General features: G+C 35.0%; 1 protein-coding gene across 2 annotated transcripts in view; it reads right to left on the bottom strand.

Moving 5' to 3' along the window:
* The window catches only part of LOC141397099 (dual specificity protein phosphatase 13B), a 50701-nt gene extending 32500 nt beyond the window's left edge, over positions 1-18201 (bottom strand). Inside the window, exon 1 of one of the 2 annotated variants that reach the window (XM_073973018.1) lies at positions 17147-18201. In XM_073973018.1, coding sequence (XP_073829119.1) covers positions 17147-17164 — 18 coding nt within the window. In that variant the 5' untranslated portion in view covers positions 17165-18201. The remainder of the gene's footprint in view (positions 1-17146) is intronic. The other variant, XM_073973019.1, reaches the window with a different exon arrangement.
* Between the last annotated feature and the right edge of the window lie 726 nt (positions 18202-18927).

Raw genomic sequence — 18927 nt, 5'->3', positions numbered from 1 at the left:
TTTGGTATAGCCGGTACCTCCCGACTACGATTTTAGCTACAATTTTTAAGCGAACTAGCTGTAATTTGACATTTGAGGTTTCTCCACCAAATATTGTCAACATAGGTCCATGGTTTGATATAGCCCCCATAAAACGGTACATCCCGATTTTGCGTGTTTAGCTACAATTTTTAACCGAACTAGCTGAATTTTAAAATTTGAGGTTCTCAGGGGTCAGGAAACTTTTCCACCAAAAATTGTCAACATAGGTCCATGTTTTAGTATAGCCCCCATATAACGGTACGTCCCGGTTTTCGGTGTTTTGAGGATTTAGCTACAATTCATAAGCGAACTAGATGTAATGTGACATTTGAGTTTCTCAGTGGTCACGAAACTTCTCCACCAAAAATTGTTATCATAGGTCCATGTTTTGGTACAGCCCCCATATAACGGTAACCGATTTTCGGTGTTTTCGCGTTTTAGCCACATTGTATGGCGGAACTAGCCGTTTTCGTATTTTTAGGGTTTTTGATGGAACTACCCAAAATTTAGCATTTGAGGTTCTCTATAGTCACGAAACTTTCCAACCAAATATTGTAAGCATATGTCCAAGTTTTGGTATACCCCTCCGTATAACGGTACCTCCCGATTTTCGGTATTTTGAGTGTCTTAGCGCACAGCAAACGTTTGACAATAATTCTTTTAGTTTCGTTGGTGAATGCAACCACTCGGCACAGCATAGCCGGAGTACATTTCAGCAATCGTACTGTTTTCATATCTTTGCATTGAAAAGTTTGTGGTTTTATTTTAATTGTGAGAACGAAACGATTCAGAAAAACTGAAAAGTTTGGCGTTATGTGTGATTGGTACGGAAATCGTTTTGTTTGTTTACGTTCAGTGCATACGACAATCGCCCAATTGGTAAAAAAAACTGAGTTTACATAGGCTGGGGCTTATGTTATTTCTGTATGCACAATGCTCCTTCCTCCACTAAACAAAAGTTGTCCCAAGCTTTTGATGTCGAATGATTTTAAAAGAACGATATTCTAAATCATGAACGAATTTCTTTTATCCGATATTTTTAGGTTTGCAGAATTTCATTATGTTATATCGCACGATGCTCTTCAACCAAATTTAAATGGAAGGTGCTTACACTTGGAAAGTTTTTGCGGATTCTGAAACTATAATGTTCATAGATAAGAAAAATCAAAAAAATAAAAAAAAATGCTGGAGCGCTTTTTAAATAAATCGCGATACAAATTGACATTTTTAAGGGTTTTTTACATTTTCACGATTTTGCTTGGAAACCGCAAGTCCTATCGAAATGGGACCAAGAAAAATGTTGTAGCTATGAAAATACTCTACAAGATCGAATATAATTATATCTTCGTAGTTTTTACGGTTATTGAGATATATAAGTTCAAATTAGGACAATGGATTGACTGTATCGGCTCCTTATAAAACAATGTCATGACTGGAATTTTCCAACTTAAACTTATATATCTGAAAATGGCACAACCTTACGAAAGCCAATCTTGTAGAGAATTTTCACAGCTAAAATATTCTCTCTAGTCCCATTTCGATAGAATGTGAATTTTGACCGCGATTTATTTAAAAATCCCTCCAGCGATTCTTTCTTGTATTTGGATTTTTCTCACATATGAACATTGCTGTTCAAAATCCGCAAAAATTTCCCAGGTGTAAGCGCCTTTCACATAAAGTGAGTTAAGGCGCACCATGTATGACATTTTTTTATAAGGTAGCGATACAATAAATGCATTATCCCAATTTGAACTTCGATATCTTAATAACGGTAAAACCTACGAAATTATCATAAAGGTCAATCTTGTAGAGAATTTTCACAGCTACAACATTTTCTTTAGTCCCATTTCGCTAAGACTTGCGGTTTGAAAGCAAAATCGTGAAAACATAAAAAACCTCTAAAAATGTCAACTGAATCGCGATTTATTCAAAAAGCGCTCCGGCGATTTTTTGTTTTTGTTTTTTTTTGTTTGATTTTTCTCATCCATGAACATTCCAGTTTCAGAATTCGCAAAAACTTACCAGGTGTAAGCACCTTCCATTTAAAGTTGCTTCAAGAGCACCGTGATTTTCAATTTCAGTTATCCGATATTTTTTCATTTATCCGACATTTTTCATTTATGTAAAGAAGAGTCGACTGTACTTCCTTTTTCTAATAAAACTTAAATTGTTTAAAAATGTTACTTGGTAAAAAATAAAGCAAAAAACAATTATTTTACCATAAGTATGCAAATTTTCAATATTGCCTGCCACTTTTGTTTGTTTGTAATTACGGACATTATTCAACATCCAAAACCAAAAGCCCAACACAAAACGACAACAACAATAACAATTCTATGGCCAACAATGTTCCAATGACGCGCCCACAATCATCGATTATTTTTAATTGCTTGTTATTGCTGTTTGTTTTTTTCTTCTAAATTTTTCAACTTTTATTGTCGTTCATTTTGCTCTCCATCAGCAGCAGCCATACGATACTACGGTGTCACTTGGAATTTCGCAATTTCTATGTGATGTTTTTTGTTATTGTTATTTTTCTTCAAATTTACTGCCAGTGCATCTGACATTGACATTCACTGTCTAATTATTGGATATACAACAGGGTATGTGCAATTATTTACAGCTCTAGGCATAGCGGCGTCGGCATCTTTTGTTCCAACGAAACCCCTCGATAATGTAACAGTTGACATTACAACGATTTATGAGTAATTTTTGCGGAAGCCTTTTCAAAATACTTAGTATAGAAATTGAATTATTGATTAAGACGTATAACGAAAAAAAGATACAGTGGAACCTGGTAGAAGGAAAGCTTTATATTAAATGAAAATGCCACATATAAATGTTCTTTGCAGTTAGTCGATTTTTGGTGAGTGATCAAATTTAGTTTTTATAAGGTTTTACTGTGTTTTCCTTAAAAGTCTGTTGTTCTCAACCATGTAGGCGTATTATTTATGTCGTTTTGATGCAGTAAACTGATACAATCTAAAAATGTGAAATTACAAAAACAAATGCGAAATTGCGAAAATTCGGAAATATAAATAGTTTCCCCACCCATCTGTACAATTAGTTATGGTTGTTTATACTTGTTTATTGCCACTTTACAAATAAATAAAATTCAACAACTTAATTGTATTTTGATAGAAAATAATTGGAAATTAATTAAGGCGTAAATTGTTTTTAATGATTTGAAACAATATCAAGTAAAAAACGGCATGTTCGGTGGCGCCGAATCTATTATAACTTCCATAATGAAATATTATTAACTAAAGTGCAATATTTAGTTTCCTTTCCGGTCCATAATTTTAGGCGGATAAGATTTTTGACTATATGAAATTATACCTAATTAGGTCAGAAATTGAAGCTAAAAACTTAAAATTGGACTATATATGGGCTATACCAAAACAGGCCTCAATTTCTAGCGGATAAATTTTTTGACCACTAGCAACCGCGAATGCCAAACTAAAGCCAATATAGACCGAAAAAGTAGACAAAATCCTCAGAGTAATTGAAATAGGGCGGCACGATTATATGGGAGCTTCACCACACCGTGGACCTATATCCAAAATTTTTTGTGGAGAAGTTGTTTGACTACTGGGAATCCCAAATACCATATTACAGCCAATTTATGCCGAACAAGTCGAAAAAAACTTGACAGTTTTAAAAAAATTGACCTATGTCCATAATTTTTGGTGAAGAAGTTACTATACTACCGGGAACCCTACATGGCAAATTACGGCCATTTTAGACCGAAAATGTAAATAAAAAGTTGAAAATAACTGGGCTATACCAAAACCTTGTCGTATGTCCACAATTGGTGGAAAATTTATTGACCACTGGAACCCTTGGTGCTTCTATTGCCCCTTTCTTAAAGAGAGGGTGCTTCAATTGACCCTTTCTGAAAGAGTGGATGCTTCTATTGACCCTTTCTGAAAGTAAAGGTCTCTATTGATACTTTCTGAAGGAAAGGGTGTTTCTATTGACCCTTTCTGGAAGTGAGGGTGCCCCTATTAACCCTTTCTGAAAGTAAGGGTGCTTCTATTGATCCTTTCCGAAAGAAAGGGTGCTTCTATTGCCCCTTCTGAAAGTAAGAGTGTTTCTATTGACCCTACTTGAAAGTACGGGTGCTACTATTTACCCTTTCTGAAAGTAAGGTTGCTTCTATTGCCCCTTTCTTAAAGAGAGGGTGCTTCTATTGACCATTCTGAAAGAATGGATGCTTCTATTGATCCTTTCTGAATGAAAGGTCCAATTGACTCATTCTTTAAGAACAGGTGCTTTTATTGACCTTTTCTGAATGAAAGGATGCTTCTTTTGACCCTTTCTGGAAATTAGTGTGCATCTATTGAACTTTTCTGAAAGTAAGGGTATTTCTATTGACCTTTCTAAAAGTAAGGTTGCTTTTATTTACCCTTTCTGACAGTAAGGGTGCTCCTTTTGACCCTTTCTTAAAATAAGGAACTTTCTATGACCCTTCTGAAAGTAAGGATGCTTCTATTGACCCTTTCTTAAAGAATGGGTGTTCCCATTTATGCTTTCTGAAGGAAAGGACCAATTGACCCTTTCTGAAAGTAAGGGTGCCTAAACTGATCCTTTCTGAAGGAAGGGGACTTCTATTGACCCTTTCTGCAAAAATGGGAGCTTTTAATGCCTTTTCTAAAAGAAAAGGCTGCTTCTATTGACCCTTTCTACAAGAAAGACTGCCTCTATTGACATGGTGATTCTATTGACACTTTCTGAAAAAAGTGTGCTTCTATTGTCCCTTTCTGAAAGTAATTGTTGTTCTATGGACACTTTTTTTTTAAAGAAGGCTGCTTCTACTGGCCCTTTCTGAAAGAGAGGCTGCTTTTATTGATCCCTACTGAAAGAAAGGAAAAAATAGGTAGGTGAATTACAAGCCTTTTTAAGGCCGGAAGTCTCACCATATGTCAAATTTTGGTAAAAAGTTTAGAAGTTTACATTGAAGGGATTATGATAATTTTATATAGTTTTCTCGTATTTAAAACGATTTAATTAATCTACACATACCCATACGAAGTAATTGGTGTCACTTCCCAGCAAACCAATTGTCGAATGTCCGACATATCGGAACAGTTTCGGAAGCAAAATCGTTCAGATTTTGTATCGATTTCTATACGATTTTTCGTAGGGGGATTCGTTCAGATTTCGTTCCGATTTCGGAGAAAATGTCGAAGTAAATTTCCCTTCGAATTTGCTAATGTTTTTCTTCCGATTTTGTTACGAATTCGGATCGATATGTCGGAAACAAATTTCCCTTCGCACAAAAACCACCTTTTGTATATATTTAACAAGCAACATTTTTGTTTGTTGTGGAAAAACAAAATGGTTGGTTATAAAATTCGCATATACATTTTTTAAATATTTTAAATATAAATGCAACATATAATAATTCAAGCTAGTGCTGATAGATTCAACATATTCGTACACAAAGTTTACATTGTTCTACTATAACTACAAAATGATAACAACAGTGAAAATCATTAGATATCTTTGAAATTATAATCTTCCAATAAAAAACATAACAAAGAAAATTTATAAATAAAAAATTGGCATCAGAAAAAAATTTTTTCCTTCGATAATCATACGAAATTATTCCAAAATCGTTCAGAAATCTTTACGAAAGTTCGGAAGGAACCTCAGATTTTCATACGACATTATTCCGAAATCGTTCAGAAATCTGTACGAAAATTCGGAGGAAAAAATTCGAATTCCGAATTTCCCAAGGATTTTCTTCCGATTTCGTTGCGAATTCTGACCGAAATCGATCCGATTTCGCTCCGACATTTCGTTCCGAAATTATGTCAAACACTCCATACAACTTTCGTTAAGATATCGTTACGATTTCGGATCAGATATCGGACGTAACGTCCGAAATTTGTTTCGATTTCGTTACGATATCGGTACGATTGGTTTGCTGGGTTTATATACATGACACCAAAACGAAACACACACATATCTGTGTGTATTATTATCATCAGGTAAATGAGAGCGAGTACAAGTGATTTGTCACCCGTCGACAGACAAATAAAACGTATACTCACACCAAAGCTACCGACGACATCAAACATTGTTCGCATATTTGTCAGTTGAGACAATAACAGAAGCATCGCATCCATTGCGCTTGTGGCACACACACATACAGAGAATGTGAAACTACAAGACAATTATACAAAATGTGTCATACAAACAGTTTTCTATAGAGGAGTGATAGCTACACCAAACGGGCAGGGAAACGGATGAATGAGCGGAAGGACACCTGAATAGACAACATATTGTTATATATATGTATGTATGTGAACAATAGAATACCATGGCTTTTGAGGAGAAGGACACTATAGCACAAATGTTGTGTTGCTAGTTTTAGTTTTCATAGAAAATAAACGTTTTTTATTCTTCAATTTCCCTTTTGAGAGAAAACAATACAATTGCACATGCATACATACATGCACACATATTGTGGCAGAGGATATTTATTACAAACCTGAATACGGTGTAGACAACAACAATATAAAGCTTAAACGAGACACAGTATTGTCAAGTGTAACATGCACACATTTAGCATTAAGGTAACATACTGTCCTCCCCTCCCACAACCCATCATTTCAGTCACATAGTCACTGCATCACCACAACCAACATCATCACAGCCAGCGACCATCAGTGATAGGAAAATAAAAGAGTTTTGCACCAAATTCTACAAAGCAGAACATTGGAAATGGTGACAGCATAAGTGCATTGATAGTGAATTGTAAAGGATCTCTCTCCTACGTCGCATGTGAATGGCGGCTCCTAACACCATAGCCATAAGACAAATAACGAATAACCAAAATAAAACCACAACACCCGGGTCCTTACAACACAATTCACACAGTGTACTGCGATAAATAATTTATTTGAAAAGGTAACCTATTATTAAGGTCACCCCAACCAGTGACCTTTTTCTTGGCACATTTAGAAAAAATGCAAATTTATTGCTATTGTAAGTGAAGTTTATTTTTTGCTGACACAACACCGGAAGCCAAGCTAGGTTCTATAATGTATGTAACATGACTTTGGAATTGCTTTGAACTATTTTTAAATGGAAATGCAAATGTCTAAAATTAGTTGTGGTGTAGTGAAAATAGTTTTGCGACAATTCAAAAATAGAATTAAAGGCGAGGGAAAATGTCATTTAGTCCTTTTTTTATTTGGACAAGGTGGTCTCAGAGGTTCGATAGTCTTAGATGTCTTATTACTTTAATAGAAAGGGTGCTTCTATACACCGTTTCTAAAAGAAAGGGTGCTTCTATACACCGTTTCTAAAACAAGGGGTGCTTCTATACACCGTTTCTAAAAGAAAGGGTGCTTCTATACACCGTTTCTAAAAGAAAGGGTTCTTCTATACACCCTTTCTAAAAGAAAGGGTGCTTCTATAAACCGTTTCTAAAAGAAAGGGTGCTTCTATACACCCTTTCTAAAAGAAAGGGTGCTTCTATACACCCTTTCTAAAAAAAGAGTGCTTCTATACACCCTTTCTAAAAAAAGAGTGCTTCTATACACCGTTTCTAAAAGAAAGGGTGCTTCTATACACCGTTTCTAAAAGAAAGGGTGCTTCTATACACCGTTTCTAAAAGAAAGGGTGCTTCTATACACCGTTTCTAAAAGAAAGGGTGCTTCTATACACCGTTTCTAAAAGAAAGGGTGCTTCTATACACCGTTTCTAAAAGAAACGGTGCTTCTATACACCGTTTCTAAAAGAAAGGGTGCTTCTATACACCGTTTCTAAAAGAAAGGGTGCTTCTATACACCGTTTCTAAAAGAAAGGGTGCTTCTATACACCGTTTCTAAAAGAAAGGGTGCTTCTATACACCGTTTCTAAAAGAAAGGGTGCTTCTATACACCGTTTCTAAAAGAAAGGGTGCTTCTATACACCGTTTCTAAAAGAAAGGGTGCTTCTATACACCGTTTCTAAAAGAAAGGGTGCTTCTATACACCGTTTCTAAAAGAAAGGGTGCTTCTATACACCGTTTCTAAAAGAAAGGGTGCTTCTATACACCGTTTCTAAAAGAAAGGGTGCTTCTATACACCGTTTCTAAAAGAAAGGGTGCTTCTATACACCGTTTCTAAAAGAAAGGGTGCTTCTATACACCGTTTCTAAAAGAAAGGGTGCTTCTATACACCGTTTCTAAAAGAAAGGGTGCTTCTATACACCGTTTCTAAAAGAAAGGGTGCTTCTATACACCGTTTCTAAAAGAAAGGGTGCTTCTATACACCGTTTCTAAAAGAAAGGGTGCTTCTATACACCGTTTCTAAAAGAAAGGGTGCTTCTATACACCGTTTCTAAAAGAAAGGGTGCTTCTATACACCGTTTCTAAAAGAAAGGGTGCTTCTATACACCGTTTCTAAAAGAAAGGGTGCTTCTATACACCGTTTCTAAAAGAAAGGGTGCTTCTATACACCGTTTCTAAAAGAAAGGGTGCTTCTATACACCGTTTCTAAAAGAAAGGGTGCTTCTATACACCGTTTCTAAAAGAAAGGGTGCTTCTATACACCGTTTCTAAAAGAAAGTGTGCTTCAATAAAGGTTGCTTCTGTATACCCTTTCTAAAGAAAAGGGTGCTTCTCTACACCATTTCTAAAGAAAAGGGTGCTTCTGTACACCCTTTCTAAAGAAAAGGGTGCTTCTGTACACCCTTTCTAAAGAAAAGGGTGCTTCTGTACACCCTTTCTAAAGAAAAGGGTGCTTCTGTACACCCTTTCTAAAGAAAAGGGTGCTTCTGTACACCCTTTCTAAAGAAAAGGGTGCTTCTGTACACCCTTTCTAAAGAAAAGGGTGCTTCCGTACACCCTTTGTGAAAGGAAGGGTGCTTCTATACACCCTTTCTGAAAGAAATGGTGCTTCTATACACCCTTTCTGAAAGAAATGGTGCTTCTATACACCCTTTCTGAAAGAAATGGTGCTTCTATACACCCTTTCTGAAGGAAAGGGTGCTTCTATACAGCCCTTCTGAAAGAAATCTTGCTTCTATACACCCTTTTTGAATGAAAGGGTGCTTATCTACACCCTTTCTGAAAGAAATAGTGCTTCTATACACCCATTCTAAAAGAAAGGGTGCTTCTACACACCCTTTCTGAAAGAAGGTTGCTTCTACACACCCCTTCTGAAGGAAAGGGTGCTTCTGTACACATGACCTCTGAGGTTTTTTTCTTCTATAGTACAGAAGTAGCAAGATCTCTGAGGTATTCTTCTCTTATAGTATAGAATTAGCAAGGCCTCGGAGGTCTACTTCTTCGTTAGTATAGAAGTAGCAAAACCTCGCAGTTCTTGTTATACAGAAGACCTCTGAGGTCTTCCTCTTCTTCTACAGTGTGGAATAAGCAATAACTCTGAGGACTTCTCTCACCATACTATAGAAGAAACAAGACTTCTGAGGTCGCCTTGGTTCTATAGGATAGAAGAAAAAAAGACCTCAGAGGTCGTCTTACTCTATGCGATAGAAGTAGCAATACCACTCAGGACTTCTTCTTCTACAGTATAGAAGTAGCTAGGCCTCTAAGGTCTTCTTCTATAGTATAAAAATAGCAAGATCTCTGATCTTCTTCTACAGCATAAAAGTAGCAAGACCCCGGAGGCTTCTTCTTCTAGATCATAGAAGTAACAAGACCTCCGAGGTCTTCTTCTATAGAATAGAGGTCCTCAGGTCTCCTTTTATAGTATAGAATTAGAAGTCTTCTTACTTATATAGAATGGAGGTAGCAAGATTTAGACTTCTAAAATCAATTCACAATCTGAATAAAACTTCCTTTGTCTAATCCGAACACTGTGCATTTAATTGAAACTAATAGAAAACAAAAGTTGAATCCAACCAACCATACATCTAACAAACAAAATAGTAATATTTTTTAAAAGGAAATTAAAAAATAAATGAGTACAAAAAATTATAATAATGCCAATCACATCGCAATACATGCACAATGCAGTTCAGCATCAGCTGCAGCAGCTGCATCAACATTTCCAACACAAATACAACGATAAAACCATTCATACACACATGTATACTATATAAGGGGTTAAAGTATGTCCACGTATAGTACATGGGTAAAAATTTGGGTCATCGGAACACAAAAATCAAGGTCAACACACATTTTCAATGTACGAGTATTTCTTGTTTGTGTATTTGTGTACGGCATGTTCACACACAAACATCTGTAGTGAACGAACAACTATTGCAAGAGTACATAGATTTCGTTTGAGTTCATGTGTACTTAGTGTAGTTGTTGAATTCTAATACAAGTTTATATTATATACCAACATATATACTAAGTTTAAACTACATAAGAAGAATAAAAACATAATTTACAGATGTTTTAGTTTTAACGATGCTATTAAATATTAAAACTATTCTCGAAAAAATGGAAGACATAAAACGATTCATGACGGAAAAACCCATCGGATGCATATATACATGCATAAGGGTATGTGTTAATAACAAGTATGAAACGACCAATTAACAAATGCCAACATTTCCTAGAATATGTCCCCAAGAAATTAAAAAATGGACCAAAAATTAAATTTGGACATTTTCTCACAAAACAAGGGTAAACAAATTTCCATACCACAATTTTATCGAAATTGTACATACATCGCCTCCCAATTGGGCCCGAGATTAAAACTTCAAAAATACCTGAAATCGGATCATATTAGAGCTATAGCCTATGTTCACAATTTTAGATGGAGAAGTTTTTTGACTAATTTAAAGCCCAATTACCAAGTAATAGCTAATTCAGCCCGAAAACTTCACTTCACACATGAAATCGAGGGGTACCGGTTTACGGGAACATATGTCCACAATTTTTGGGGCAGAAGTTTTTGGATTGAACTAAAAAAGACCGACCCAAATACCAAAAATCGGGACGTACTGTTATATGGGGCCTATAGCAAAACTTGGATCTATACTGACAATTTTTGGTGGAGAAGAGTTAGGGCCACTAAGGACATCAAATATAACAGCTAGTTCGGATAAATATGCCCCTAAAATCATAAAAATACCGAAAATCGGGAGGTGCCGTTATATGGGGGCTATACCAAAAAAAGGGCCAATATAGCCCATCTTCGAATTCTGTATTCTAGCACAATTATTGTAGACGCCAGAATTTTATCCTGATCAAGAATATACATATACTAATAAGGGCGCAAATGATTATTTCAACGCTTTACAAGCGGAAAAACAATCTAATATACCATTCAAACTATGGTGGAGGGTTTAAAAATCACAAACCTATAAGGAAAGAATCAAAGTCAGGCGAGGACGATTATATGGTAACCTACACCACTGTGAATAAGTCAAATATATATGTATATGGGAGATATGTCTAAATCTGAACAGTTTTTTACCAAAATTAATTACATTTGTCGTTTGGCCAAGAAAAAACTTGGGGAATGTTTTATTTGAATCGGACAATAAATGCAAAATGTTTCTACAAAATATCTTAATTATAAGGTGATTTGGTGAAAAAAAGCACACGCACAAAAAGCTTCCAAAGTTTTTATATATGAGCTTTTTTGAACATTTTTTGGAGTCACTTTAAGCACATATACATATAACTCAAAACTAGCTTTAAAGCCACTCGACATAACCAGAACGACATAAGCTTTTGTTTCTCATCAATTTTATCGCCATGTCATTGCATACAAATTTAGTTTAACTTCGAAAATGGTCCATATGGGTCCTCTCCTTAGGGTACCTCCCCACAAAAGTTCAACATTTGTGCCTAAGTGCAGTTTAGGGTCTGTTTGAAGTTCCGCTGGAAATGTATACCGATGCTGTTCGTTGTGGTCCTGTTTTCCGTGGGCAAGTCCAGGCGAAATGACTAGTGGACGCGATATCTATCGAAAAGATATGACTCCCAAAGAAAAATCCACTTTAATAATTGACTATGTCGGTCCATTCCTTTAAGTAACTCCTCCAAAACTTTTTTACTTTAATCCTAATCAACATATCTGTCGGTTAATACGTCTAAAATTTTGAAATCCCCCAAATTATTTTTTTTTGTTTTGTTGGAAAAAAGTGTTTCAATTGACACAGGCTGAGGGTATATCTCTGATACTTTTTTACTTGTTTTTTATTTATTTATTTAATTATTATTATTTTTTTTTTTTTTTTTTTTTGTAGTTATGTCCTCTTTGCTTCACGGACATAACTCCCAACGAATTTTGGGAGTTATGTCCTTCACCGTTTTTATTTCTTTTTTTGTTTGTTTATTCGTTTTCTTCATAATAGTTTTCGAAAATTCACCCCAATTTATTTTTTCTGTTAAACACTGGATTGCAATTAGACCCCAATATTATTTAGACGCCAATATGATTTTCAATTTACTTGTTGTAAGATAAATTGGCCCCAACAGCTGAATGAAAAAAGGTCCTAAAAAGAAGAAATTGGCCCAAAAATGTTGTTGTTGTTTTCCATATTTTGGTGTTATTTGGGGTGTTATTTCATGGGGCTTATTTCTGTACGCCATCATTTTATATCATATATAACTTTATTTCATATATAATATCAATTGAAAGTGGTTTGTGCGTAACCTTTTTCAATATTTAAATGGAATAAAAGTTATTTTAGTTATTAACAGGCAAAAGGTCATTCATTCGTGCAACAGGAAATAATTTTTTTGCGAATTTTTTTTTTATTTCAAAATATTTTTTTTTTTTTTTTTCAAAACAAAAAAATCAAAATAGTTTGTATGTGAACTTTTTTAATAATTAAATGGTATGAACGTTATTTTTGGCATTAATAGGTAAAAGTTCATTCATTATCGTTACAGGAAATCATTTTTGAGAAAAAAGGTCTAAGAGTCATAACCCTAGTATTCATACCCTACACAACTATGTGGGGGGGGAGGGGGGGGGGGGGTATTTTAAGCTGGTTTTGGCCAAAAAGTTTAGAAGTATTGGTCGTAGACCCATACTTATACAGTCGAACTTCTCTATAACGTAGCTTTGGGTGCACCGAAAAATTACTACGTTATAGAGAAAATTCTTTATAGAGAAACAAAGGCCAAATGGTTAATTTTACCTACATATTGATTTTCCCACTTTCATTTATCGAAGTCTTCACAATTTGCAAGGAAAGAAAAATATGATGGGGATCATTGTTTTGAGACTCCAAAAAAGGAATAATTCTTAGTTAAAGCGTCGAAATCGACATTAACATGGTCTTCAATCGTAACATCTTCAATACGTATTGATACCCTATTTTTGTATTTCATTATTAGCATCTTCTATAGCGGTACTAAAAAAGCCATCCTTTTTAAAACAATGCTCATTTGTTTCCCTTTAGATCAGTGATGGCCACCAACAACAACTTTCCTATGCCCGCGGGCATACGACACACACGTACACTGTAAACACATTCGTACGGTTAATGATTGTTTACATTTCCACTCACACTAGCGCAAGTTATAATCTGCAAATGTGTGTTTTTGGCCATCACTGCTTTAGATGTCTAATTTCCGAGCAACTAACTAACTGATAAATGAGTTTTGCTTCTCTTTTTTAATGCGCACTTCAATCAAAAGAGAGTTATGAATGTATTTTGTTTCTCATTTATTATGTAAACATCAGTGAGAAAAAGTTTGACAAAAATTCGTTATAGAGAGGTTATTTGTGTGAGAATTTCCTACTTGTGCAATATTTATTTTTTTTTCATAATATTTATTACAATTAAAAATTATAATAAAAATTATATAAAAAAGCATTGCTATCGGCTTAACTTGTGCAATAAAAACTCTTCGTTATAGAGAGGTTAAAATACATAAGTAAAAATAGGCTGAAAAAGGTGTGTTTTAAATTTTTCTTCGTTATAGAGAAATTCGACGGTATATACAAAGATTAATGTCTCGACGAGCTGAGTCGATCACAGAAAAAAATGGACAACGATTTGATAAACAAATTCAAATATTCAATTAAATTTTGATTGATTTTTTGCCGATAAACGAATTGTCATATTTACAAACGTGTTTATCAAATATTTCTCCAAACATTTTAGTTTTTTAACATAAAACATAATAACTTTTATTTCATCGTCTTTTAAAAAGTTAGTTGCATTTTAGTTACAAAATACATACAAATTTTGATGAAGCTGTTTATCGGAAAGTTTTTTTCTGTGATCTGACTACGCACGAAAAAAATTACTGTATTTCAGGAATAGTGTTCATAAAGTCTTGCCAAGAATCAAATTTCTCCAATTCAAGAACACCTTTCATAAAACAAAAAAAAAAAATACTGGTTTTTCTGAGAGATTAAAACAACAATTTTGGCGAGTTTTTGTTTTGTTTTTTTTATTGACTAACAACCACCACACACCACCAAACAAAGCAGAGACAAATTTTGCTCCTTTTTATTTATTAATTATTTTAGTTTGTATTATTGTAACTTACCGTTTCTTCTAAAGTTTTTCACTGTAGTTGTTATCGTCTTGTAAGCATAGCAGAACAATATGAACCTTATGTACATACATGTTGAGTCTATCAGCACTAGGTTGAGATATTAGATGTTGCCTTTATATTAAAGAAATTACAAATTTGTAGTTGCGAAGTATTTGACTATACGAACTTTGTTTTTTCGACACCAAACGCACTGTAGTTGTTTGGTTTGTCGGTTTGTCAGTTAACTAACGACAATTGTTGCGACAGCGGTAGTTGTTGTGTGTGTGTGGTTTGTTGATAAAGTCTTAATGTTATCGTGAGACGATAGTGGGGGTTGTCTTGTGGTTTGTTGATACATTGTCAATGTGATGGTAAAATGATGAGACCGATGATAATGTAGGGAATATCCATTGCTCTTTCCGTCTGTTCATCTAAACCATAGCCGACCAAGAAGAGGGCACACAAAATTCTCAATATTTGCAACTTTTGACAGTGTGTTAGTAACGTGGTATGTACGCATGCTGCAAAACAAAAACAAATCAAAACATTTGTGTGCTCTTTCGTTGCGTTCGGGTCGTGTGTGTGTGAATTGCCGAAAAACTTCGTAACTTTAACAATAGCAAAGCACGACATTGATCTAAACTTTGTAATCACGCTACAGGCCTCAATTTTGATCATATCGTCACCAAATTTTGAGACTTGGTATATGTCCTTATTTGAATAAAAAGTCAACAAATAACGGAGATATCGCAATAGTAGATAATACACGCATTTAATATCTTCAGCGCCACGAAGTCTTGGTGGTTAATGGGGGTCCTGGAGGGAAGAAGACTACTGGTTTTGACGATAACCAGATAATATTCAGTGGTCGGAATGGACAAAAAACTTATTTGACTATATAAAGTAGGTTGTCGTAGGTGGTCAAACAACGAATAGTCGCAAATGAAACCCAATTTTTCATTTTTCGATTTTAATTATAATGACGAATATTACAGCTTTGGTAGGGGACCTTCAAAAAGCAAAGCCTGACTATGAAAGTTGAAAATACCATCCTTACAACGATATAACCATGTTCGTCTGTTTAAATCAAGATACAGGTCTATAGGTCTATTTTTTGGCATAGCCCCCATATAACGGTACATTCCGACATGTGGTATTTTGAGAATTTTAGCTAAATTTGTTTACAGAAGTGCCTGTAACTCGACATTTAAAGTTGTCAGTGGTCACAAAACTTCACCCCCAAAAATTGTCAACGTGGGTCCATGCTTTGGTATAGCACCATATATATTTTTTTGAACGAAATTGCGGTACTTTTAGATTTGAGGTCACAAAACTTCCCCACCAAAAATGTTAAACATAGGACCATGTTTTTGCATAGCCCACACATATACATACCTCCCCATATTTTGAGAATTAGTGGTCACAAAATTTCCTCACTAAAATTGTCAACATAGGTCCATGTTTTGGTATAACCCACATATTATGGTGACTTCCGATTTTCAATATTTTGAGTGTTATAGCTACATTTTTTACCGAATTACCAGTAATTTGGGATGTACACCCGCCTTCCACACAGAAGTTCGTGGGTTCGATTCCCCGGCTAGACAACATCAAATTTTCAAAGGTGACAAAATGCCCATCAGTAATGTTGGCGACATTTCCTGAGTATCTCAGCCATGTAAAACTTCTCTACAAGTGGTGTCTTATGACACGCCGTTCGGACTCGACGATAAACTGTAGGTCCCATATCATTGAGCTAATATGAATCGGGGTACAATCATTGATATGAGAGAAGTCTACCTTGTCCCGCCTGGGATGTTTGTGGAACAATTATATTACCCGTAATTTGCCATTTGAGATTCTTAGTGGTCATAAAACTTCTCCAACAAAAAGTGGCAACATGGGTCCATATTTTGCCGATTTCATATACTTCGGATATTTTAGCTACACTTTCTAAGCAAAAAACCTGTTATTTGACATTTGAGATTGCCTGCAGTCACGAAGCTTCTCCACAGTCTCCACATAAAATTGTCGACAAATTATTCCATTTTATCTAGGAATATTTAATGGTTGATGCTATAAAAAGTTCGACCCAGCCGAACTTAACGCTGTTTTCACTTGTTCTTTTTCGCAACATGACCCACTTTAATGTTTTTAGACAATTTGTGTTGTTATATATATACACACCTATGTATGTATGCACGTATTTCCTTACTATATACTTGGAAAAAGATACTTTATTTATAGAATTACAGCATACTTAAATGCAAACAAAAATGTGTTCTTCAGGATCATTTATCTAAAAATATGAAAATCTATGTGTGTGTGTTTGGCTTTGTAGGGGTACAACAATATTGCGTCGTAAAACCCACAAGTGCGTGCTACTGTACGTAAGTCCCTCCAAGGATGTGATTGCAAAATCTGTTTTAAGATGCTTTAGGCAACCAACCACCAGCCAGCCACATGTTTGTAGGTGGCGCTAGGATGGGTTTTGGTGGTAATCTAAGTTTTTGAAAGAATAAATACAATATGGTTGTTTGTACTTTCTTCTAGATACGTATGTACTTGTATATGCCCTCTATTGTGTGTATGTATTTACCTGGCATATGTATTTGTATTATTTAATATGGCCTAGCTATTTATTTATGTACTTCGAAACTGAAAAAAGAAATTAAAATAAGGCTTATGTAGTTTATAACAACCTACCGCATATCTCCATGACATTTTGCTAAGGTTTGTTTGTTGTCGGGCTGTCGGATTGAAAGTGTTGAGTTGAGGGTTTTGTTGTTATTAGTTGCTAATGACTCTAGGAGAAGTTTCCTGTTTTACTGCTGTTCTCCTTCAATGGGGTTTTTTGATTTTGAAAGAAAAAAGTTTTGATTTATGACTGCGTTGTCAGGGACCTCGTCGCTTTATCCTTGTGGTAGGTATTGATGATTGTTTGGCTGGCTGGCTGGCTTCCTTGGTTGTCCTTGGTAATTGCAATTGTTGATACAACTACAAGTCGTTTGCAATTTCTGGCAATTGATTTTGAAAAAAACGCGCAATTTCTTAACTTTTCGTTGTACGGCGGCGGAATTGCAAATTTTACTTTTTGCTAAGTTTATTGTTGAGGGTTTTTTTGTTATTGTTTAATGCACTTTATGTCGTTTATTGTTGTTGTTGGTTTTTTGTTTTCTTATAGAAAATGTAGAAAATTTCTTTATCAAAATTTAGTTTTCGTTTTTTTTAGATTTGATTTCTTTGTATCACTTTTTTGTTCCTTGGGCTTTATTTGGTTGGTTTGGCTTTAAGCATCAAGAAAAGAACAAAATCTTTGGAAATTTGGCAAATTATTTCGAAATGAAAATTCGTTTAATTTTATTTTCGTTTTTTTAAGAAAACCAAACAAAAAATCTTATTGGCAAATTAAAGGGAAATAAATTAAATTTTTGTAATATTTTCTATTTCGATTTCAGTTTGCTCGATTCGCCTTGTCGTACTCTCGCTAAGTGTCAGCTTTTGATTGTTTTGTTAAAATTCGCGTGGCGTTCTTTTTGCGACTAACTGATTTACTTGGCCGCTGTGTACAACATAGGGTTTGATTCCATTTGATTTGATTTGTTTCGCTGCAGCTCAGTTCTCTGTCGCGTAATCAGTTTTGCTGTTCTGCTCCCGTTGTATTTTCACTTCAATTCGGCCAGCTAGCTAGCTGTCTGACTTATTGTATGTATGTACATATGTTTGATGTAGGCGCCCACCACCGCCAATAACTCTGCTAAAAAATAAAAGCTTTTTTCGCCTATAAAAGTTTTCCCATACGTTCTATACCAAAGCTGTATCTCTCTCGGTTGTTCTCTCTCCTGCATTGTTTCACTCACTCTCTCTTAAGTTTTCTTCTTCATTTAGTCACAGTTTATGTTTCATTTAGTATTTAGCATTTTAAAATTTGTTTTAATATACCACCTATAATAAGTGCAGAGGCAGAGCACACTCACTTCTATACTAGATAGATACCCCCTACAGATACCTAAACACACACACCACATACACTCGGAGGAACCAAAAGAAATTGTTTTCAAATGTGACGTAGTTTGTTTATAAGCTTTGTCAACAAAATGAAAGTACCCTACAGTACAGACTTGGTTTGCATTGTAGAAGTAGGAATCGTAAGTTACAGGAAATAAGGCGAACATGTTATAGAAGTATTCCATATTTAAATCTGGTGAGGATTCCTGTGGAAAAGAAAATAAATATTTAAATTTCGCCAGCCGAATATAAAAATTAGTTCCCTTTCCCGTCCACAATTATAGGTGCAACAATTGTTTCGACCACGGATACCCCAAATGCCTAAATTATCTAATCTAATCTAAACAAGTAAAAAGTCGTTAAGTTCGGCCGGGCCGAACCTTTTATACCCTCCACAAAAAATAATCTTAATTAAAATGAAATAATTAGTTTCCTTTCACAAAATAAAGTGGAACAATTTTTCGACTAGGGTTACCCCA

This window comes from Musca autumnalis, unplaced genomic scaffold, assembly GCF_047663935.1.
Source record: "Musca autumnalis isolate F117 unplaced genomic scaffold, ASM4766393v1 scaffold_3, whole genome shotgun sequence".
NCBI classification, from domain to species: domain Eukaryota; kingdom Metazoa; phylum Arthropoda; class Insecta; order Diptera; family Muscidae; genus Musca; species Musca autumnalis.
Note: the sequence above shows the minus strand (reverse complement) of the source record. Positions and strands in the feature narration are given on the sequence as shown.